The sequence below is a fragment of the Salvelinus namaycush genome, chromosome 29 (genome assembly GCF_016432855.1).
Source record: "Salvelinus namaycush isolate Seneca chromosome 29, SaNama_1.0, whole genome shotgun sequence".
Classification (NCBI taxonomy): Eukaryota; Metazoa; Chordata; class Actinopteri; order Salmoniformes; family Salmonidae; genus Salvelinus; species Salvelinus namaycush.
In genome coordinates this window covers 1,667,550-1,684,752 of record NC_052335.1, presented here as the reverse complement: position 1 = coordinate 1,684,752, position 17,203 = coordinate 1,667,550, and the positions used below count along the sequence as shown (strand labels likewise).

The following is a 17,203-nucleotide window of genomic DNA, read 5'->3' as shown; positions in this document are numbered from 1 at the left end:
ACCCCCTGTCCACTGGCCCCATACCCCCCCCCCCCCCCCAAGTACCCTCCTCACACTGCCTTATCAACTATTGTTATCATATTCCCCCACTCCCACACACACACACACACACACACACACACACACACACACACACACACACACACACACACACACACACACACACACACACACACACACACACACACACACACACACACACACACACACACACACACACACACACACACACACACACACACACTTCCCTTGTTGTTATTTCATCAAATCGTGCCATTGGTCGTGATATGGATATTGATCCATCCTGCTCTCAGCTGCATGATGGGCTGTATGAGCTCATGGCCGGAGAGGCATCCCAGCTATGCTAACACACACTGGCCTCCCTCAGAGGAACACTGCAGTAAGGAAATACCTAGGACGCTGTAACAACAACACGAGAAAGCACATTGTGCCGGGGCGAGCCGTAGGCTTTTGGTCTGGAGCTTGGGGAGTTGAAGTATTACAGACATACAGGGCTGACGGTTGAGACGGAAACCACGCTCAGACCGTATTCTAGGCATTTAAACACAGGCGGCCATGCTATACACACACGTCTATACACAAACTGGAGTTGTGACTGAGATGTTTCTATGCAGACATTGTTTAATAGGCCCAGAAAGGTCATGGACTTTTACTGATGATCTGGGCGAGTTGTAATCAGGCGTTCTACATGAACAGACACAGTGAATGAAACGGTATTGTCTGGCTCTGTCTCTGTCTCCCTCGTGGACATGGTAGGCTTAACTCTGGATCGATTGTGGCATGTTTGTGGTGATTAGGCAGTACTGTAGCTAGTCTCTAATAAGAGTGTGAGGAATGTGAGGGAAAGCATGTGCCTGCCCTGGGCCCGGCGAGAGAGGGAGGGAGGCCTCCATAGGGAATATCAGCCATCTCTAACCATATGTCACAGCCTGGACGTAGCTGGAGGTTCTAAGGAATATATTCTAGTCAGGGAGGCAGAGTGAGGAGAGAAAAATAGAGCAGAGCAGTCTGGACTTTTGACTCAGGGCCTCGGTCTGCGGCTCATTTAAATACACTGTTGTTGATGTGTAATGCATTACCGATGGGCGATGGTTAAAATTCACTTCCCGGGTTTGTGTTTTTCCACAGTGTGGCTCGGACTCGTTTGTTTTTAATCCTCTATTGTTTTCAATAGCCCTCTCAGAAGAAGCCATCACCCACCCTGCATCCCTCAGGGTGGGTGTGTGCCTGCCCGTTGTGCGTGTGTGGCACACTGCCTCCACAGTGCCCCATTCATACCAGGCTGGCATGGAGATACTGGGTCCTGTTCAGACGACCATAGAGAGACAGACAGAGAGACTGTTCACTCCTCAGAGAGTGACTCCATACATGCTGACCACTCACCAAACCAGGCACGGACTAGATCAACATGGATGAATATTGAACGATTGGCCATCACTGCTATGGCTGAGATGTCTATCATGTCAACAGAGGATAGAGTTATGGACTCATAATTAAGTATGAGGGCTGGGTGATATGGCCTAAAAAGCATATCAAATGTTTTTCAAACTAATGAGCGATTTGTGATAGACAGTGCCTTCAGAAAGTATTCATACCCCTTGACAAATTCCACATTTTACAGTTTATAATGGATTAAATACTTTTTTATCACCCATCTACACACCATACCCCATAATGACAAAGTGAAAACATGTTTTTAGAAATGTTTGCAAATTTGTTGAAAATGAAATACAGTCATGTCTAATTTACATAAGTATTCACATCCCTTGCTGTGACACCACAAATTGAGCTCAGGTGCATCACATTTCCTTTGATCGTCCTTGAGATGTCACTACAACTTGATTGGAGTCCACTTGTAGCCAATTCAAATGTTTGGACATGATTTAGAAAGAAAGACACACGGTCTATATAAGGACCAAACTGAGCAAACGGGAAAGAAGGACCTTGGTCAGGCTGGTGACCAAGAACCCAATGACCACTCTGGCTGAACTTCATACAGTCGTTTCTTGGCTGTGATGGGAGAACGTACCGCAAGGACAACAGTCTCTACATCACTTCACCAATCTGGGCTTTATGGGAGAGTGGCCAGACAGAAGCCGCTCCTGAGAAAAAGACACATGACAGCATGCCTGGAGTTTTCAAAAAGGCACGTGAAAGACTCTGAGAGCATAAGGCAAAATATTCTGTGGTCTGATGAGACAAAAATGAAACTCTTTGGCCTGAATGAAAAGCGCTATGTCTGGATAAAACCAGGCACAGCTCATTACCCATCTAACAGCATTCCTACTGTGAGGCATGGTGGTGGCAGCATCATGAAATGGGGATGATTTTCAGTGGCGGGGACTGGGAGACTGGTAAAGATAGAGGGAACAATGAATGGAGCCAAATACAGGCAAATCCTTGACGAGAACCTGCTTCAGAGTGCAGACAACCTTGGACGTGGGGGGGGGGGGGGGGGGGGATTTACGTTCCAACAAGACAATGACCCCAAGCCAAAGCAATGCTGGAATGGCTTTAGAACAAGAATGTGAAAGTCCTTGGGAGGCCCAGCGAAAGCCTAGACTTGAATTCCATTGAAAATCTGTGGAAAGATTGCTGTTCACCGCTAGGCTTGGGCAGTATCCAGATTGTCATACCCTCATACCGACCTTGTGCCACACCGGGATATTCGGTAACACCCCACTGAGCTTTTGTAATCCCGAAGGAACAGGTACATGTCAAATCCTATATAGAATGCTAACTAACTGCTAATGAGCGTATTGTGAACATTTTATACAGTCTCTGACCGAAACAATTTTCAGGATAATCATCCCAGCTCATAAAGTTATACGAGTATCAAAAAAATGCTACTCACCGTTTGCAGCACGCAAAAAACTAATATTAGCGAGAAAGGCTCTTGATCCAGGACGGGATTCTCTGCTTTTACCGGCAAGATAGCTAACAAGCTTCTAAATGAGCAAACCAAATGCACAACTGCAGAGCATTTAGCCAATTTTAGACAGTTACCGTAATAATTATACGATATCTAGCTGCTCAACATTCATTTGTGAATTCCACACGGCAACTAGATCACCTAGTGCACAGGTGTCAAACTCATTCCACGGGGGGCCGAGTGTCTGCGGGTTTTCGCTCCTCCCTTGTACTTGATTGATGAATTAACATCACTAATTAGTTAGGAACTCCCCACACCTGGTTGTCTAGGGCTTTATTGAAAGGAAAAACCAAAAACCTGCAGACACTAGGCCCTCCGTGGAATGAGTTTGACACCCCTGACCTAGTGGGTTACTCACAAGACTCCAGTCTCTAGTCGTTTTGTGCTTGCAAACAAACACAGCGTGACTGGGTACTACCGGTAAGCTTCATGAGAAAAAATTATTGCGATACAGGCATTTGGAATATCGCGCAAAACATACATTTGAATTCATTCAATATATTGCCTAGCCCTACTAAGTAGTTATGAGTCCAAACGCTTCAGAGAGAGGGTCTCCGAGACCAATGAGTTAGTTGATTCTTAATTCTGGTTTCCTGGTAAAGAAATACACCAGGTACTAGCAGGTTCTGCATCTTTACTGTTGTTTTACCGTTCCTTGAGGGCTCGTCTCCAACAAGGCATTTTGGGGGCTTGTGTATTCTGTTGAGTAAGGTCTTTCTTGTTTATGTATGAGGAACCACACCACACTTCCACACAAAGACAGGAACCCAGCAGAGAGCTGAAAGCCCCCCTGTCCGGAAGAGGGTGTTTGGGTTTGGGGTTTAAAGGGCATGTTAGATCTGTATGTTAGCATACCAAAACCCAGGAAACACTTATGGTTGGCCGTGTCCATTATTTGGACTTTCAATTTGAATGAATGCCTGAAATACACAGAGTGAAGACTTTTATTGAGGTGTATTTTTAAACTGGGAGTTGTATGAAATGTGTGTAAACAGATGTGTATGCATGGCAGTGTTGTACTGCACTCCCTCTCCAGACACAGCTGGTGAGGCTGCCACCTCTCTGTGTGTGTGTGTGTGTGTGTGTGTGTGTGTGTGTGTGTGTGTGTGTGTGTGTGTGTGTGTGTGTGTGTGTGTGTGTGTGTGTGTGTGTGTGTGTGTGTGTGTGTGTGTGTGTGTGTGTCAGGTGCAGCTGGAGGCCTTAGGCTTAATGGACTGTGGAGGCTATGGGCTAGTAGAGAAACACACTGGCATGTACACACGGCACACATACGCCACATGCACAGCACACCGGCCTCCAACAGAGAAACAAACAAACAGACAGTCTTCATCTCTACAGGAACTCGTTTAAAGGTCTTCGTCTTCTACAAATCATACTGATTTACTTTCCTTCTCCTTTCCTTTCTCCTTCCTATTCTCCTACGCAACAGGCCATAGCTAGTATAGCCCACAGAGCTAATTGGTAAATGTGCTGGAAGCTCTAACCTGATCTATCTCTAACAGACTTCCCCTCCCTCAGTAGCACCACTGTGTTAGCTAATAATCTTACCCTGGAGTGGCAGCCAGAGGAAGAAGTGGCGTGCGAGTAATTCGATTTGTGCTCTCTCGCACACCGCCCGCCACACTGCACCGCCATGCTAGCCATGCTAGCCGAACGCCTGCCTGCCAGTTGGTGCGTCTCACGCTCTACTAATTACAAGCGTATGTGACAGGGGTTTTATTAAGCTGTGCTTCACCCAGAGTGAGAGACAGATGGGGAGCTGGGGTTGTTAGCCAGTCCCCTTTCCCTCGCCTGGAGTACTGTACTGTGGAGGTGGAAGCATTGGGGGGAGTGTGGAGCTTACTGAAGGGTTTGGCTCAGCTTGAATCTTATACACTGTATACAGTAGTGAAACCAATGTTTTTCATCCAGACAAAGGCGTTGGTGCCATTTTGGGCCCTCAAATTGAGGAATCAGTGTGAATCTGCAAGTGTCTCCCCAACTTACAATTTCTTTCTTCCATTCTGGTTCAAACATATGGGCTTCTTTTATTCTCTCCCTCTGAATTCTATGTTTTCTTACTCTGTCTGTCCTTCTGAATGACTTACCACTCTCTCTGTGTGTGTGTGTGTTGTGTAGGATGGTTCTCTGGGGAACATTGATGACCTGGCCCAGGAGTATTCAGAGTACTACAACACCTCACTCAGTGACGTAAGCGACCGCATGGAGGAGCTACGCAAGAGACGTGTGTCCCAGGACCTCGACATGGTACGTCCCCACAAACACACTCGTCACGTCACATACTAAGTCCCCACAAACACCAGTCATACTGTTGCATGTCGCTACAAACTCAAGTCCACGAACCCTACTGATATACAATAGAACTGAGTTCCCACCAACCATCGTTTATTACTGCAGTAGAGTATACCCGAGTCCCGTCAAAACAGGAAACCCACCAGCTTAATTCAATACAATATCAGCTAAAGACCTGCAGCAACCTGTTTCCTTATGACTCTTATACAATTTGCTGTTAGGCTTACATAGTCTAGAAATGTGAAGTGATCGCCAAAATTCAGAGGAAATGTTTAATTTTCTCAGATCTCCTTTTATAATTCATAATATCCTCAAACACCCCATTCTTGGATCAGTTTGGTGTCTTTACAGTGTGATTGTCCAGTGTGCTGCCAACAACCTGGGAGTCAGTCAGGAAGTAGGGGGAGTTTAGTTGGAAAGTGAGCGAGCGAGTGTTTTGTGTTTGTGACTCTTTTCTAAAGCAGTTAGTTTGCCCTTCCGCCTCCCCAGTGCCTGAAAGCGCTTAGTTGTGTTCTGGGGGGGTTCACGTTCACAGGGATGTAGGGTAGTGGGGCATGCGTTGCCTAGTTACTGATGGAGGTATTGAAGTATGCAGTTGGTTCTGGCAGCGAACACCGCTCTGCCTCTGTGCTGCTCGGAGCACCCTTGGGGGTCTATACTCCACACACAACACTCAGAGAGAGAGAGCGAGGGGGGGGGGGGGTAGTGTTCATACGCGCGTTTTTATAAATGTGCTATGATGACGCTATTCAAAGTGATTTGTATATGTTTAGAACTCTTGAAAACAGATGGCATCATTTCAGTTCTAAAGTCTCATTTCCAGAACCAATAGCAGGAAACTGGGTACATCTAGACTAGACTGACCTCAGTGCAGTCTACTCATCCTGATCCTAAAAGGAGGGAGCCTTTTAGGATATCAATCATTTTTTCACATGCTTCGTAAACAAGAGGTGTAGACTAACAATGAAATATTCTCTTACGGGCCCTTGCCAACAATACAGAGAGAGAGGAAATAGAGAAATAATAATGAAAGTAATAATAAATACACAATGAGTAACGATAACTTGGCAATATACATGGGATACCAGTACCGAGTCGATGTACAGGGGTACGAGGTAATTGAGATAGATATGTACATATAACTAGGAATAAAGTGACTAGGCAACAGGATAGATAATAAATAGTAGCCAGTCAAAAATATTTGTGCAAAAAGGGTCAATGCAGATTGACCATGTAGCTATTTGGTTAAGTATTGAACTAACTATTTCGCAGTTTTATGGGTTGGGAGTAGAAGCTTTTCAGGGTCGTGTTGGTTCCAGACTTGGTTCATTGATACCGCTTGCTGTGCTCTAGCAGAGAGAACATTCTGACTTGGGTGGCTGGAGATACAGACAGGTATAGAGGTCCTAGATGGCAGTGAGCTCGGCCCCAGTGATGTACTCGACCGTACGCACTACCCCCTGTAGAGCCTTGCGGTCGGACGCCAAGCAGTTGCCATACCAAGCGGTGATGTAGCCAGTCAAGATGCTCTCAATGGTGCAGCTGTCTAACTTTTTGAGGACCTGAGGGCCCTTGCCAAATCTTTTCAGACTCCTGAGGGGGAGGAGGTGTTGTCGTGCCCTCAACACAACTGTTTTGGTGTTTGTGAGTTTCAGAAGGGTGAAAGGAGAAAAGTATTTGAGTGTCATCCGCATAGCAACGGTAGGAGAGACCATGCGAGGATATGATGGAGCTGAGTGACTTGGTGTATAGAGAGAAGAGGAGAGGGCCTAGAACCGAGTCCTGGGGGACACCATTAGTGATATGACATGGTGCAGACACCCAGCCCTGAGAGGGTGGAGAGGAGGATCTGATGGTTCACGTTGTTGAAGGCAGCACATAAATCAAGGAGGATGAGAACAGAGAAGAGAAAGTCAGCTTTGGCAGTGTGGAGAGCGTCCGTGACACAGAGAAGAGCGGTCTCAGTTGAGTGACCCGTTTTGAAGCCTGACTGGTTAGGGTCAAAATCGTTCTGAGAGAGATAATGAGAAAGTTGATCAGAGACAGCATGTTCAAGTGTTTTGGAAAGAAAGAAGAGATACAGGTCTAGTTTTAGTTTTTGACATCAGATGAGTCGAGTTTTGGTTTCTTAAGGAGGGGAGCGACTCCGACCATTTTGAAGTCAGAGGGGATGCAGCCAGTGGTCAGGGATGAGTTGATAAGGGAAGTGAGGAATGGGAGAAGGTCTCCAGAGATGGTCTGTAAAAGGGAGGAGGGAATGGGGTAGAGTGGGCAGGTTGTCGGGCGGCCAGACCTCACTAGTTGCAATATTTAATCTGGAGAGAGAGAGGGGAGAAAGAGGTCAAGGCGTAGGGTAGGTCTAATGAAGCAGGTGTCTGATATGGTAAACTCCTCAATGCCATCGGATGAATCCCGGAACATATTCCAGTTTGTGTTAGCGAAACAGTCTTGTAGCTTACCATGGTACTTCCTGTTTGAGCTTTTGCTTGTAATTAGGAATAAGGAGGTGTGTTATGGTCAGTGTTATGGTCAGATTTTTTTAATCAAGGGCGAGGGAGAGCTTTGTATTAGAGGTTGATCGATTGTGATTTTTCAACGCCAATACCGATTATTGGAGGACCAAAAAAAGCCGATACTAATTAATCGGCCGATTTTTATATATATATTTGTAATAATGACAATTACAACATTACTGAATGAACACTTTTATTTTAACTTAATATAATACATAAATAAAATCAATTTAGTCTCAAATAAATAATAAAACATGTTCAATTTGGTTTAAATAATGCAAAAACAAAGTGTTGGAGAAGAAAGTAGAAGTGCAATATTTGCCATGTAAAAAAGCTAACGTTTAAGTTCCTTGCTCAGAACATGAGAACGTATGAAAGCTGGTGGTTCCTTTTAACATGAGCCTTCAATATTCCCAGGTAAGAAGTTTTAGGTTGTTGTTATTATAGGAATTATAGGACTATTTCTCTTTACACCATTTGTATTTCATATATCTTTGACTATTGGATGTTCTTATAGGCACTATAATATTGCCAGCCTAATCTCGGGAGTTGATAGGCTTGAAGTCATAAACAGCGCAATGCTTGAAGCACAGCGAAGAGCTGCTGGCAAATGCAGGAAAGTGCTGTTTGAATGAATGCTTACGAGCCTGCTGCTGCCTACCACCGCCCAGTCAGACTGCTCTATCAAATATCAAATCATAGACTTAAGTATAATATAATAACACACACAGAAATACGAGCCTTAGGTCATTAATTTGGTCAAATCCGGAAACATTAATTTCGAAAACAAAACGTTTATTCTTTCAGTGAAATACAGAACCGTTCTGTATTTTATCTAATGGGTGGCATCCGTAAGTCTAAATATCGCTGTTACATTGCAAAACCTTCAATGTTATGTCATAATTATGTACAATTCTGGCAAATTAATTACTGTCTTTGTTAGGAAGAAATGGTCTTCACACAGTGCGCAATGAGCCAGGCGGCCCAAACTGCTGCATATACCCTGACTCTGCATGCACAGAACGCAAGAGAAGTGACACAATTCCCATTGTTAAAAGAAATTCATGTTAGCAGGCAATATTAACTAAATATGCAGGTTTTAAAAAATATATACTTGTGTATTGATTTTAAAGAAAGGCATTGATGTTTATGGTTAGGTACACATTGGTGCTTTTTTCGCGAATACGCTTCTTAAATCATCACCACTTTGGCGAAGTAGGCTGTGATTCAATGATAAATGAACAGGCACCGATTATATGCAACACAGGACAAGCTAGATAAACTAGTAATATCATCAACCTTGTGTCGTTAACTTGTGATTATGTTAAGATTGATTGTTTTTTTATAAGATACGTTTAACGATAGTTAGCAACTTACCATGGCTCCTTGCTGCCCTCACGTAACAGGTAGTCAGCCTGCTATGCAGTCTCCTCGTGGAGTGCAATGTAATCGGCCATAATCGGTGTCCAAAAATGCCCGATTACCGATTTGTTATGAAATCTTGAAATTGGCCCTAATTAATCGGCCATTTCGATGAATCGGTCGACCTTTACTTTGTATGCATTTCTATATGTGGGGTTAAGGCGATCTAGAGGTTTTTTCTCCTCTAGTTTTCTCCTCCATGCTGGTCGAAATGAGGTCAAACGGATTTCAGTTTCCTTGAATTAAAATCACCAGCCACTAAGAGCGGCGACATCGAGATGAGCATTTAAAAAAAAATTTTTGCTTGCGACCCTCCACAATTTGTTGAATGCGGTTTTAGTGCCAGCATCGATTTGTGGTGGTAAATAGACAGCTACTGACGAAAACTCTCTTTGTAAATAGTATTTAGTATACAGCTTATGATACGGTATTCTAACTTCCTTAATATTACAGATCGCACACCAGCTGTTGTTAACAAAGAGACCGCCCCCCCCCACCTTACCCGACACTGCCATACAGTCTTGACAATGCATAGAAAAACCAGCTAGATGTATATTATCCATGTCCTTGTTCAGCAACGACTCCGAGAAACATAGGACGTTACAGTTCGTCAGGTCCCGTCGAGAGGATAGTCTAGAACGGAGCGCGTCCAGTGTGTTCTCCAGTGATTGTACGTTCACCAATAGAACAGAGGGTAGAAGCAGATTATTTATTCGCCAACATAGTTTCGGCAGCCTCTCTTACGCCGTCTTCTCCGAGCCTCGGGGATTAGGGTCTGGTCCGAGGTGAGCCGGATGTCCATACTGCCGACTCATTCAAATATAAACCTTCATCAAAATCGAGGTTAGTGATCGCTATCCGGAAGCTCTTTTCGGGTCATAGGAAACGATGGCGGAAACATTATGTACAAAAGCTGAAGAACATACGCACATCTAGGCGCTTTCCACAGACGCTGGAGTTGAAGGCGAACTCATGGATAACAGAAAGGAGAACGCTGCACACTGCCGCTCATGCTCCTAGGTAATATTTATTTAACGCTTTGACCCTTAGGTCTTAATCAGGCATCCATATCCCAGGTGGGGGTGGAAGGTCCTGTATATATATATATACAGTGGGGAGAACAAGTATTTGATACACTGCCGATTTTGCAGGTTTTCCTACTTACAAAGCATGTAGAGGTCTGTAATTTTTATCATAGGTACACTTCAACTGTGAGAGACGGAATCTAAATCAAAAATCCTGAAAATCACATTGTATGATTTTTAAGTAATTCATTTGCATTTTATTGCATGACATAAGTATTTGATCACCTACCAACCAGTAAGAATTCCGGCTCTCACAGACCTGTTCGTTTTTCTTTAAGAAGCCCTCCTGTTCTCCACTCATTACCTGTATTAACTGCACCTGTTTGAACTCGTTACCTGTATAAAAGACACCTGTCTACACACTCAATCAAACATACTCCAACCTCTCCACAATGGCCAAGACCAGAGAGCTGTGTAAGGACATCAGGGATAAAATTGTAGACCTGCACAAGGCTGGGATGGGCTACAGGACAATAGGCAAGCAGCTTGGTGAGAAGGCAACAACTGTTGGCGCAATTATTAGAAAATGTAAGAAGTTCAAGATGACGGTCAATCACCCTTGGTCTGGGGCTCCATGCAAGTTTTCACCTCGTGGGGCATCAATGATCATGAGGAAGGTGAGGGATCAGCCCAGAACTACACAGCAGGACCTGGTCAATGACCTGAAGAGAGCTGGGACCACAGTCTCAAAGAAAACCATTAGTAACACAACTACGCTGTCATGGATTAAAATCCTGCAGCGCACGCAAGGTCCCCCTGTTCAAGCCAGCGCATGTCCAGGCCCGTCTGAAGTTTGCCAATGACCATCTGGATGATCCAGAGGAGGAATGGGAGAAGGTCATGTGGTCTGATGAGACAAAAATAGAGCTTTTTGGTCTAAACTCCACTCGCCGTGTTTGGAGGAAGAAGAAGGATGAGTACAACCCCAAGAACACCATCCCAACCGTGAAGCATGGAGGTGGAAACATCATTCTTTGTGTAACGGTATTCCTCCTCCTCTACAACCGAAGAGGAGGAGTAGTGATTGAACCAAGGCGCAGCGGGTTGAGATGACATAATTTTAATAAAACAAGACGGGAAAAACACGAAACGAAACCACTTGAAATAATTAACAAAATAACAAAACAAATGTAGACAAACCTGAACTATACGAACTTACATAAAACACTAAGAACGCACAAACAGGGAAAATAGACTACACAAAAGGAACGATGTACAAACAAACCGAACAGTCCCGTATGGTGCGACAAACACTGACACAGGAGACAACCACCCACAACGAACACTGTGAAACAACCTACCTAAATATGACTCTCAATTAGAGGAAACGCCAAACACCTGCCTCTAATTGAGAGCCATACCAGGCAACCCTTAAACCAACATAGAAACAGAAAACATAGAATGCCCACCCAAACTCACGTCCTGACCAACTAACACATACAACAAACTAACAGAAATAGGTCAGGAACGTGACATAACCCCCCCCCCAAGGTGCGAACTCCGGGCGCACCAGCACAAAGTTTAGGGGAGGGTCTGGGTGGGCATCTGACCACGGTGGTGGCTCAGGCTCAGGACGAGGTCCCCACCCCACCATAGTCAATCCCAGCTTGCTAATCCCCCTCAGAATGACCACCCCTCTCTTCCACCCACCTAATATAGGCAACACAAAATAAAGGTACAGCTCCGGGACAAGGTAGCTCAGGACATAGAGGTAGGTGAGAATAGAGAGGTAGATAGAGAGGTAGCTCAGGATAGAGGGGCAACTCCGGACTGAAAGGCAGCTCCGGACAGAGAGACAGCTCTGGACTGAGGGGCAGTTCTGGATTAATGGCCGCTCTGGGCTGAGGGGCAGCTCATGACTGGCTGACGGCTCTGGACGCTCATGGCTCGCTGACAGCTCTGGACGCTCATGGCTAGCTGACGGCTCTGGACGCTCATGGCTGGCTGACGGCTCTGGACGCTCATGGCTGGCTGACGGCTCTGGACGCTCATGGCTAGCTGACGGCTCTGGACGCTCATGGCTAGCTGACGGCTCTGGACGCTCATGGCTCGCTGGCGGCTCTGGCAGATCCTGTCTGGTTGGCGGCTCTGGCAGATCCTGTCTGGTTGGCGGCTCTGGCAGATCCTGTCTGGTTGGCGGCTCTGGCAGATCCTGTCTGGTTGGCGGCTCTGGCAGATCCTGTCTGGCGAATGGCTCTAGCGGCTCCTGACTGACTAACGGCTCTGACGGCTCGGGACAGACGGGCGGCTCTAATGGCTCGGGACAGACGGATGGCTCAGACGGCGCTGGGGAGACGGATGGCTCAGATGGCGCTGAGGAGACGGATGGCTCAGATGGCGCTGAGGAGACGGATGGCTCAGACGGCGCTGGGGAGACGGATGGCTCAGATGGCGCTGAGGAGACGGATGGCTCAGATGGCGCTGCGGAGACGGATGGCTCAGACTGATCCTGTCTAGCGGAAGGCTTTGGCTGCTCCTGTCTGGCGGAAGGCTCTAGCGGCTCCAGTCTGGCGGAAGGCTCTGTAGGCTCATGGCAGACGAGCGGCTTTGCAGGCTCATGGCAGACGGGCAGTTCATGCGGCGCTTGGCAGACGGACAGTTCAGGCGCCGTTGGGCAGACGGCAGACTCTGGCCGGCTGAGACGCACTGAAGGCCTGGTGCGTGGTGCCGGAATTGGAGGCACCGGACTGGAGACACGCACTTCAAGCCTAGTGCGGGGAGCAGGGACAGGGCACACTGGACTCTCAAAACGTACTATTTGCCTGGTGCGTGGTACCGGCACTGGTGGCACCGGGCTGAGGGCACGCACATCAGGACGAGTACGGGGAGAAGGAACAGTGTGTACAGGGCTCTGGAGACGCACAGGTGGCTTAGTGCGTGGTGCCCGAACTGGAGGCACTGGGCTGGAGACACGCACCATAGGGAGAGTGCGTGGAGGAGGAACAGGGCTCTGGAGACGCACTGGAAGCCTGGTGCGTAGTGTAGGCACTGGTGGTACTGGGCTGGGGCGGGGAGGTAGCGCCGGAAATACCGGACCGTGCAGGCGTATTGGCTCCCTTGAACACTGAGCCTGCCCAACCTTACCTGGCTGAATGCTCCCCGTCGCCCGACCAGTGCGGGGAGGTGGAATAACCCGCACCGGGCTATGTAGGCGAACCGGGGACACCATGCGTAAGGCTGGTGCCATGTAAGCCGGCCCAAGGAGACGTACTGGTGGCCAGATATGTAGAGCCGGCTTCATGGCACTTGGCTCAATGCTCAATCTAGCCCTACCAGTGCGGGGAGGTGGAATAACCCGCACTGGGCTATGCACACGTACAGGAGACACCGTGCGCTCTACTGCGTAACACGGTGTCTGCCCGTACTCCCGCTCTCCACGGTTAGCCTGGGAAGTGGGCGCAGGTCTCATACCTGCCCTAGGCCCACTACCTCTTAGCCCCCCCCCAAGAAATTTTTGGGTAGTACTCACGGGCTTTTCGGGCTTCCGTGCTAGACGCGTCCCCTCATAACGCCGGTTCCCTTCTCCGGTTGCCTCTGCTCTCCTCAGTGCCTCCAGCTGTTCCCATGGGAGGCGATCCCTTCCAGCCAGGATCTCCTCCCATGTGTAGCAACCTTTACCGTCCAAAACATCCTCCCATGTCCATTCCTCCTTCTTGCGCTGTCCGTTCCTCCCGTTACACCGCTGCTTGGTTCTGGTTATTTGGTGGGTGGTTCTGTAACGGTATTCCTCCTCCTCTACAACCGAAGAGGAGGAGTAGTGATTGAACCAAGGCGCAGCGGGTTGAGATGACATAATTTTAATAAAACAAGACGGGAAAAACACGAAACGAAACCACTTGAAATAATTAACAAAATAACAAAACAAATGTAGACAAACCTGAACTATACGAACTTACATAAAACACTAAGAACGCACGAACAGGGAAAATAGACTACACAAAAGGAACGATGTACAAACAAACCGAACAGTCCCGTATGGTGCGACAAACACTGACACAGGAGACAACCACCCACAACGAACACTGTGAAACAACCTACCTAAATATGACTCTCAATTAGAGGAAACGCCAAACACCTGCCTCTAATTGAGAGCCATACCAGGCAACCCTTAAACCAACATAGAAACAGAAAACATAGAATGCCCACCCAAACTCACGTCCTGACCAACTAACACATACAACAAACTAACAGAAATAGGTCAGGAACGTGACACTTTGGGGATGCTTTTCTGCAAAGGGGACAGGATGACTGCACCATATTGAGGGGAGGATGGATGGGGCCATGTATCGCGAGATCTTGGCCAACAACCTCCTTCCCTCAGTAAGAGCATTGAAGATGGGTCGTGGCTGGGTCTTCCAGCATGACAACGGCCCGAAACACACAGCCAGGGCAACTAAGGAGTGGCTCCATAAGAAGCATCTCAAGGTCCTGGAGTGGCCTAGCCAGTCTCCAGACCTGAACCCAATAAAAATCTTTGGAGGGAGCTGAAAGTCCTTATTGCCCAGCGACAGCCCCGAACCCTGAAGGATCTGGAGAAGGTCTGTATGGAGGAGTGGGCCAAAATTCCTGCTGCAGTGTGTGCAAACCTGGTCAAGAACTACAGGAAACGTATGATCTCTGTAATTGCAAACAAAGGTTTCTGTACCAAATATTAAGTTCTGCTTTTCTGATGTATCAAATACTTATGTCATGCAATAAAGTGCAAATTAAATACTTAAAAATCATACAATGTGATTTTCTGGATTTTTGTTTTAGATTCCGTCTCTCACAGTTCAAGTGTACCTATGATAACAATTACAGACCTCTACATGCTTTGTAAGTAGGAAAACCTGCAAAATCGGCAGTGTGTCAAATACTTGTTCTCCCCACTGTATGTGCAGTTCTCAGTGACATTACTTCCTGCAGTTGGAGAGAAGTGTAGAGAGGATATCTCAAAGGGAGAGCTAGAAGAGGAGGAAAAGGAGGAGGATGAGGATGTGAGAGCCTGCAGCTGTCTGCCCCCCCCTGCACAACTTGGCAAGAAAGAGGAAAGGAAAGAGAGGAGGAGGAACAGAGAGACCATAGGAGATATGGGCTCAGCAGGCTATAGAAATGACTATATAATTATAGCTACATTATAGCTATAGACATTAGAAAACAAACAAATCCAGCACTCAGAAATATAGTAACTGTTATTTTTCTTGGTTTTATTCCTGTAACCAGGGGTGGAAAAAGTACCCAATTGTCATACTTGAGTGTCACGATCGTCTATGGGTGAGAGAGAGGACCAAGGCGCAGCGTGTGCAAAATACATTCTCTTTTATTTAGAGAAGGGAAAACACGAAACGAACACTGAATACAAACTAAACAATACAACAAACGACCGTGAAGCTAAATGACGTAAGTGCATAGACAAGCAACAAACGTTCAACATAGACAATTACCCACAAAACCCCAATGCCTATGACTGCCTTAAATATGGCTCTCAATTAGAGACAATGAACCACAGCTGCCTCTAATTGAGAACCAATCCAGGCAGCCATAGACATACAAACACCTAGACAAGACACTGACCCATTTACCATACAAAACCCCTAGACAATACAAAAACACATACATTCCCCATGTCACACCCTGACCTAACTAAAATAATAAAGAAAACAAAGAATACTAAGGCCAGGGCGTGACAGTACCCCCCCCCCCCCAAAGGTGCGGACTCCGGCCGCACAACCTGACATTGAAGGGGAGGGTCCGGAGTGGGCCTTATTATGGCGGCGGCTCGGGTGCGGGACGTGGCCCCCACTCCACCATTGTCAATACCCGCTTTGGTGGCGCCTCTGGAGCGGCGACCCTTGTAGCAAGTCCCGGACTGAAGACCATCCCAGAGGGCGCCACCGGACGGATGGGTAGCTCCGGACTGAGAGGTAGCTCCGGACTGAGGGGTAGCTCCGGACTGAGGGACGGCAGCTCCGGACTGAGGGACGGCAGCTCCGGACTGAGGGACGGCAGCTCCGGACTGAGGGACTGCAGCTCATGGCTGGCTGACGGATCTGGCTGCTCATGGCTGGCTGACGGATCTGGCTGCTCATGGCTGGCTGACGGATCTGGCTGCTCATGGCTGGCTGACGGATCTGGCTGCTCATGGCTGGCTGACGGATCTGGCTGCTCATGGCTGGCTGCTCATGGCTGGCTGACGGATATGGCTGCTCATGGCTGGCTGACGGATCTGGCTGCTCATGGCTGGCTGACGGATCTGGCTGCTCATGGCTGGCTGACGGATCTGGCTGCTCATGGCTGGCTGACGGATCTGGCTGCTCATGGCTGGCTGACGGATCTGGCTGCTCATGGCTGGCGGACAGCTCTGGCTGATCCTGTCTGGCGGACGGCTCTGGCTGATCCTGTCTGGCGGACGGCTCTGGCTGATCCTGTCTGGCGGACGGCTCTGGCTGATCCTGTCTGGCGGACGGCTCTGGCTGATCCTGTCTGGCGGACGGCTCTGGCTGATCCTGTCTGGCGGACGGCTCTAGCGGCTCCTGTCTGGCGGACGGCTCTGAAGGCTCATGGCAGACGGGCGGCTTTGCATGCTCAGTACAGACGGGCGGCTCTGAAGGCTCAGTACAGACGGGCAGTTCATGCGGCGCTTGGCAGACGGACAGTTCAGGCGCCGTTGGGCAGACGGGCAGTTCAGGCGCCGCTGGACAGACGGGCAGTTCAGGCGCCGCTGGGCAGACGGCAGACTCTGGCCGGCTGAGACGCACTGTAGGCCTGGTGGGTGGTGCCGGAACTGGATGTACCGGGCTAAGGACACGCACCTTCAGGCTAGTGCGGGGAGAAGGAACAGGGCATACTGGACCCTGGAGACGCACATTAGGCCTAGTGCGTGGTGCCGGAACTGGTGGTACCGGGCTGGGGACACGCATCTCAGGGCTAGTGCGGGGAGCAGCAACAGGACGCACAGG

The 17,203-nt window shown here is 48.0% G+C and overlaps 1 protein-coding gene across 1 annotated transcript in view; it reads left to right on the top strand.

Annotated features, from left to right (window-relative positions):
- The window catches only part of LOC120024357 (SAM and SH3 domain-containing protein 1-like), a 124,704-nt gene that overhangs the window by 14,393 nt on the left and 93,108 nt on the right, over positions 1-17,203 (top strand). Inside the window, exon 2 of the mRNA XM_038968579.1 lies at positions 5,072-5,200. Coding sequence (XP_038824507.1) covers positions 5,072-5,200 — 129 coding nt within the window. The remainder of the gene's footprint in view (positions 1-5,071; positions 5,201-17,203) is intronic.